The 7,849-nt window shown below is 27.4% G+C and overlaps 2 protein-coding genes across 2 annotated transcripts; both read right to left on the reverse strand.

Moving 5' to 3' along the window:
* Nucleotides 1–2,429: 2,429 nt before the first annotated feature.
* Nucleotides 2,430–3,548, reverse strand: EIN_477720 (hypothetical protein; the record flags this gene model as incomplete). Its single annotated transcript, XM_004256031.1, has 1 exon — nt 2,430–3,548. One exon carries the CDS (start codon nt 3,546–3,548, stop codon nt 2,430–2,432), a length of 1,119 nt encoding a protein of 372 aa, XP_004256079.1.
* Nucleotides 3,549–5,060: 1,512 nt separating this feature from the next.
* On the reverse strand, nt 5,061–6,869 carry EIN_477730 (protein serine/threonine kinase, putative; the record flags this gene model as incomplete). Its single annotated transcript, XM_004256032.1, has 2 exons — nt 5,061–5,110; nt 5,138–6,869. 2 exons carry the CDS (start codon nt 6,867–6,869, stop codon nt 5,061–5,063), a joined length of 1,782 nt encoding a protein of 593 aa, XP_004256080.1.
* Between the last annotated feature and the right edge of the window lie 980 nt (nt 6,870–7,849).

The following is a 7,849-nucleotide window of genomic DNA, read 5'->3' on the forward strand; positions in this document are numbered from 1 at the left end:
ATTATTAGTTTTTAATTATTGTGTAATTTTAATTGCGATTTTCTAGTTTTAGTAAATTTCAGGTTAGATTTTTATTATTGAAAAACAGCAACCATTTGATATGGATTTAGTTCTAAATAAAGAAAAATGGGCGAGAGTTAACGTTCGTTAAAAACTTAAATCACCTTTCGAAATGAAAAAGTACTTAAATTAAACGACCCGATTGTTTTAATTCAAATGAAAACAAATAATTGAAAATAATTATTTTATAACAGACTATGGTGAAAGACTTATTAACACTATTTTATATATTTTATTGATAATCTTAACTGAAATGACGAGATAATAAATTCCAATACTTGACTTGATACGTTTTCAGATGCTCTGTTGTAATTTAGTTTCTTAATAATAATATAATTGTTTAATATTTTACATATAAGGGTGAGGTGTCATTATTTCTTTCTACATTTACTTGAAATATTCAAGACCTTATTTCGTAGTCAATTATATAATTCTATGTAATAACCTTATTATTCAATATGATATTTTTTTATTAAAATGACTGGATGAGTTAGTCGATATTTCCATAACATATACAAACTATGAACCAAATTCAATTAACTATTTATAAAAATTAAATAATCCAGCATTGTTCACGAGGTTTTGTTTTTTCCATGAACCACATACCGATGTCCAAAAAACGTTTTAATAAAATAAATCAAAAAAAATATTGTATTTAAAATATCCACAGACCTTAAATTTAAAAATTAATGCAATTTTTGTTATTAATACATTAAAAACGATTGTATTAAAAGTGCATTATAAATATAATATTGTTATAAAACTTGTTTTAAAAAGTTATCACAGTCGCCAACGTTATCCTTTTTATCAATTTACACACAAATAATTGTTTAAAACCCCGGAAATTAGGTAAAAATTTGGAAATTTTGGGAAAAAACTGAAACAACGTAATTTTATTTTTCGAACATAATTCCGATATTTTCCATTTTTCATTGAACAAAAAGCCCTGGAAAACGTTGGAGACAAAACAACTTTTTCCGACTAACTCTATCTATATAATTATAAATATTCCATACTATATTTTAAAAAACAAATTATGAATGCAAGTATTTTAACCACAACTTTATAGTAGACAATAAACAAAAATTTTTATTATTTTAATTTATTTTCGAATATAATTTTATTTATTATAAACATTCACATAAAAAACCTATTATTATAAAAAATACCTATATTATAATTTTTAAAATGAAACTGCGAACATTTTGCAAAACATTGTATCCTGTTTGGGTCCCATTATCTTAATTCAACAATCTATTTATTTAATTGATGCCAAATATTTCTTATGCCAAAAATATTAAAATTAGGGTTTTGTCAATATAAACCAAATTATATATTATATTTTTTTAAAAAATGATAATTCTTAATCGGTATTGTTGATAATTTTGCTATGTTATACAACATACAATTATCGTATAGAGTCATTTGCTAAACGTTGTCTGGTCTGTAACGTTGTCTGCCGATTTTTAGACCATTATAAATGTAATATTTCGGGATTTTTTTAAAAAACCCAAAAATCGTTGTTTCAATATTTTTCCCAGTTTTTTTATTTTTACCTAATTCCTTTTTTTTTGAAACAAAAAACAATTATTATTTTTTGTCAAAAAGACAACGTTCGGGTAACAGACTACTTTTATCGACCGACTCTATAACTTTCTCTATATAACGTATATTTCTTAAATAAATTTTTATAATATAAAATAATGCTTTTACGTTTCTGATATCTTTATTTTGAAACAAATGTGTTTTGAAATTATTTAATAAATAAACTTTAAAATGAAAATAATTACATAACTTTATCAAACAATTCAAATTCATTTGTAATTCACTGCAGTATGCATACTCTGGGCAAAAACCATTTGCTTGACGCAACTAAAATGTTTGATTTATACATTAATTGTTTATTATGAATAATTTAAAAATTTTGTATTATTTTAATACAAGTAAGTAGTTTAAACCTTTATTTATATTAATTAAATACAAAACATCATGTTAATGTCTCTTTGTCTTTTAAAACTTATAAAAAACATTTTAAAATTAAATAACAATTTAATAATTTATTATAATAAAGTTTTAGTGTTTTTGGTATGAATTATTAAACTTTAATATTATAGACTATAAGAGATAAACAATTTCATCGACCAATTTTATAATTTCATTGTATTTCACATTTTACTCAATTTCAGTTGTTTACACAAAATCAGAGCTGTTTTTTGTTAAATATACACTATTACAAATCAACTGAATAAAATTGTAATAATTAATAAAAAATATTTAAGTCTTACATATATCACAGTTTTTCATATATTATAGTGAATTTACGATATTCTCAAATCACAAATATAAACAACAATAAAATTCATTTTCAATTATTCAAAGAAGACCTTAACCTGGTAATTGATTTTATTCTTTTTCAACAAATTTTCGAATATTTGAAGTGTCTCACCTCCTCCAATTGGGAACAAAGGCACGACGACTCTTCTGATGCTTCCGTTCATTTTTACTCCATATTTCAAATGTGTTGCTATGATAGTTTCACAGACCATTTCCGTGTCATTTCCAAACACTCCGCATCCAAGCATAGTTAACACTACATTCTCTCTTTTGTTCTTCATAGCAGTCAAATACGCCGCTTCATAACCACATTTCAGTGGCACTTCGACCATCGACATTTCCTTCTCTGCAATATCGAAATTGGCATATCCGCTTTTTCCTTGTCCGATATTAATAGCCGCAGCAAAGACCTGGTCGATCTTCTGTCTTTTCTGGTGTTCGACGACTTCTATCTTTCCGCTTCCAATTTTCATCATAGCAGTGACATTGCTGTGGATCGCCGCAACATAATTCTCCGCATCACTTTCAGTTATTTTCTTCTCTTTTGCAAGAAGGGGATACCCATTCACCACAGGAATTTTACTCTTCATATTCCCAAGAATTTCGACTTGGTGTCCGTCTGTCTGCCCCCACCTCGAGGAGTCGATTTTGTGATCATAAAAGGGAAAGTGAACTCGACAGATGGCTGCGGCGGGAGCACCAAGAGAAGCTATTGGGCCTTGTGTTCTGTCGTAGACGTAGTTAGTCGCGAAGTTTGGACTCTCGGGGGAAATACTCTCAGAAACACTCTCAACAGCATTGAAGTTCGAAGCAACTAAAAAGACCGAATTTTTGAATTCGGGAGTTAATTGCATGGAGGAGACTTCAACACGGTCGAGTGAGGAAGGAGTCTGACGAATGTATATCTCAAAGGTCGATGGAACGTCGGAGGAAGTCGAATATTTGCGAAGTTCTTTGAGAGAGAGCAACTCAAAGGATCCACATGAATAATCTTCATGAGTCTTGGAGTTGGTTATAATCAACTCGGGTGTGGTGTATTTGGAAGAATTGGTGTGGACTTGAATCGATTTGGAGTCGATAAATTCTTGTTCAGAAACACCAGTGATATACTTAAACCATTCAGTTGATGAAATGGTTGTGGAATCCTTTGACATTTGGTTGGAATTGTTATTATTTGAAGATCTTTTTATATTCGTTTTTAGTTTTATTTGAAATGTCTGTGTTATAATAATTGACACGGTATTATACCTAAATAATGCGATTTTGGATTAATAGAAATCAATTATTAAAGAAGAAATATGTGCAAAAGTTTTAGAAAGTGGTTATTATAAATTGTATTTTTTAATTATTTGAAATATATTTTATAAGTATTGATTGGTGTAATGATCAACGAATCATAGAAACTGTTTATCAAACAATCAATATTTATTAAAAAATTTCAAAATAATTCAAACAATTATTAAAATTGTTTAATTAAAGTAAACTAAAATTGAGTGTAGTTTTATATTTTTATATCAATTGTATGTATTAATTTTTATTTGATTAAAAACGGCGCAGAGATTGAATATAAATTGAATTTAACTAAATTACAGTATGGTCACTCTGTTTTATGTAAAACTTTGCCTTATGCAAGACTATTATAGTTAATTTATAATTAAAATTATTTATTATATATTTTGATAATTACAAACTAAAAACACCAAAATCAATTTCAGTTTTTACTTATTAAAATAATTTTTATTAACGAATATTTATGGATAAAAGTCTTGCATAAAGCAAAGTTTTACATATAATATAGTGACAATAGAATATATGTGAATAATTAAGTTAAAAAAGCTTAATAATATTAACTTTATTGTATTATTTAAAAACATTATTTATTAATTCCTTTTTTATTATAATTTATTTACAAAAATAATTCGAACAAGAATTCAATTGAAGATATTGAGACTTTTTTATTTAAAAAATAATGCCTAATTTGAACACTTTGTGTTTATTACGACCATAATCAGTTTATTTTCACATCGACTTCTTCACACGTAGATTAATTCAATGCACGGGTGGATTATTTTGGTGACAAATATTATTAAATAATAACTGCTTTTTGTGGGTTATTTGATGATGTTTAAAAGTTCGATTTTGTTGTTATTAATTCACTGAATTTAAATCCCACATTCAAGGTTTTAAATTGTGTTGTATTAATTAAACAATTGACCAAATGATTTGTTAAATTGCTTTCAGTTTTACTTTCTTTTGTGTTTGCTAAATCGATTTTTAATTAAAAAAACAAACATTGGGTGGTTGTTATCGATTGTGTATACTATTGACACAACCACAACAATAAATATTTGTTTTCGTATTCAAAACTTTATTTTTATTGACATGAATATAAAAAACAATAGTTTATTATCCATTGTTTGTTTTTACCTGTATTTTGATTTTTTACTTTAATGTTTTTAAGGTAAAAACATTCAAGTTTTTAAAAAGATACAAAAAGTTTTTGATTTAAAGCAATAAATATTATATTCTACTATATTTTACAAACCAGTTAAACTTTATCCCACATACTCTTTGATTTTCATAAATTATAAACACCAATTTATAATAAAAAACTTTGTAATTGATAATTGATCAAAAAGTAGTAAACTATAAATTTTTAATTTAAATTAATAATTTCTAGTTGGTGTAAGACATTGGAGATCAATGGCCGTTGGCTCTGATCATCATCCCAACATTGTGAAACCAGGTCGAACTCGTCTTGAGTGATACATTCCTTTTTTTAATAGACGTTTCCCTGAAATAACAAACTCGGCTATATTCCATAAAAATTTAAAATCAACTTTATTATACGGTTCAGACCAGCCAAATGTTTCATACATAGTAATTCCAAATGAATATATGTCTGATGATTTTTTATATTTTTCTTGATTTAAGACTTCGGGCGCCATATACACTGGTGTACCAATACCTTTAGTGAAAGTCATGTTAGTCATTAATAAGTTAATATTTCTTGACGATCCAAAATCAGTCAATTTTGCATTTACTTTTTCATTTGTATCAAGTGTAAACACGAGTATGTTGTCTGGCTTAATGTCTCTGTGTAATATCCCATTGTTGTGCAAATATAAAATTCCTTTAGACGCGTCAATCAACAATTTAACTCTTAATTTCATCTCAATTTCTTCACTCTTTTTGTGTTTCATCAAATCATTTAAAGACCCATACTGTGCAAATTCGGTGACCATACAGACTTCATTTGGTACAAACACGGCACCATAGAAATGGACTATGTACTCACTGCTAAATTTTTCTAACATTTGGATTTCTTTTTCAAATTCGTCCTCATGTGCTTCTTTGTTGATTAACATGTCTTTCATCTTTTTGATACAAACAACATTGCCTCTGAAAGTCCCTTTATATACAATTCCAAACGAGCCTTCATTTATTTTATTTTCTTCAATTAACTCGTGATAATCAAGACGACACGACATGACAGTTGTTGCTTTGATTGGTATTTCAATTACTTCTTGTGTCCCCTCATTGATGTTCAAAGTAACACACGCGATATTATCTTCAATTTTGGATGTAAAATTTGGCTTTAAAGATATTTCAAATTCACATGCATAATTTGGTTTCAACGTGATTAGGGGTGGAACGGCTTGTATTTCATAAACATCGTTTTCTTCTTGCATTTTCAGTTGCATTTTAATATTACAATTTGAGTTGTTTCCAAGACACAACAATTCTCTAGTATATTCATTGACTGGTATCTCTCCACTTTCAATTTCTCTACTAAATACTAACTCAGTTTTGTTTGTTAAAATGTTTTTTGATAATTTGACAAAATCAATGTTCGATTTTTTCATTCGGAAAATACACACGTCTCGTGTTTTCTTATTGTCTTGATGACGATTAAATACATAAATTATAACACAAAATAATGTTATCATAACAATCACGATAACTATAATGATAACTATAATTGGTATACCAATCTGCTTAAATTCTGTTAATTTGTTTTGAATACATGAAAGACCGTCATTTGATGGTTTTTTGTTATTTTCACATTTAACACAAAGTGAGTCTTTAGATGCCGTGCAAAATTCGATATCTGTATATAAAACACACTCTCCGTTTTTTAATACATTGTTTTCTTGACATTCTATGCATTGTGATATCGAAGAACAAGGCTTACAATTTGTAGGACATTTAACACAAAGAGGTGAAGGAACATCCAAGAAATAACCTTCTTCACAAACGGTACATCCACGCGATGTCTTGTGTTCACACCCAATTAAAGTGTCATAACTTTGACACAAAGGATTTAAAGGTGTATACAAATAGTAGTCATCTGCACAGTCATCACATGAAATTGCATTTTTGCATTTTGAACACGACGAGTCGCATTTGATACAGTCTTTGTTGTGATAGTAATATCCATCACGACATATAGCACATCCAGTGTTTTTCGCCATTGGAATTGCACACTTCTCAAGTAATATTTTAGAGTCTTAACACACATTTCCAGACATTAACAATAAGTTCTGTGTAAAGTTACAAGAAAGACAATTGGTCGTATTTGAACACGTCAGACAGTTGTTTTAACAATTAACACATTTTGTATTTTCCAAGTAAAATCCGTCACCACATTTAACACAACCTTTCGGTGTTTTTATTTTGCAATTTGATAAATCCGTTTTTAACATTTCTTGTTCAATATCAGAGTTGAATGTTTTGTGTGTTGTTTTGTGAATGACTTCTTTATAATCAATATTTGTTGAATAATAAGAAGAAATATGTTGGATATTTGTTTCAATAAGTGACTCACATGAATTATCAGATAAAAAGTGTGTTATATCGCATTCAAAAATAGTTTTGATGTTTTGTTGATTGAGTGAAATGTGCGTCTCGTTGTCAGATAAAGAAACGCAATACTTTTCATTTGAGATTGTGGAGTTCTTGTTGTTTTTATAGAAATGAAAAACACACTTTAAAGGGATTCATGAGGATTGTTAATTTTTCTGAGGATGGTAAATATCTTAAACATAATTTTTTTTCAATTTAGATTTTTTTGCCTAAGATCAAAAAGGTATATTTTGAAACACATGATTTTCTTTAAAATGCTATTTATGGATTTTTTGAAAGATGATTCTTGGTGTTGATTTTAAAAAAAATAATCTATTTCTATTTTCTGATTTACCACAAGACCAACTTTGGTTTATATGAAAACATTTGACAGACATATAAATTATCGAAAAAGTCGATTTTTTAATCAAAATCACAAAACAAATTAATCAAACAATTTTTAATCTTTTTTACAAAAATAATTTATTATAAATCAATTCATGATATTTCAAACAATAAAAATTGATAGCAAATAACGTATTAATAATATATACTCTATGCGATGACAATTTATGTATTTGCGCAAATTAAAAACGAGAGGTTTTGAATA

Source organism: Entamoeba invadens (genome assembly GCF_000330505.1).
Source record: "Entamoeba invadens IP1 unplaced genomic scaffold scaff_1105074725309, whole genome shotgun sequence".
NCBI lineage: Eukaryota > Evosea > Mastigamoebida > Endamoebidae > Entamoeba > Entamoeba invadens.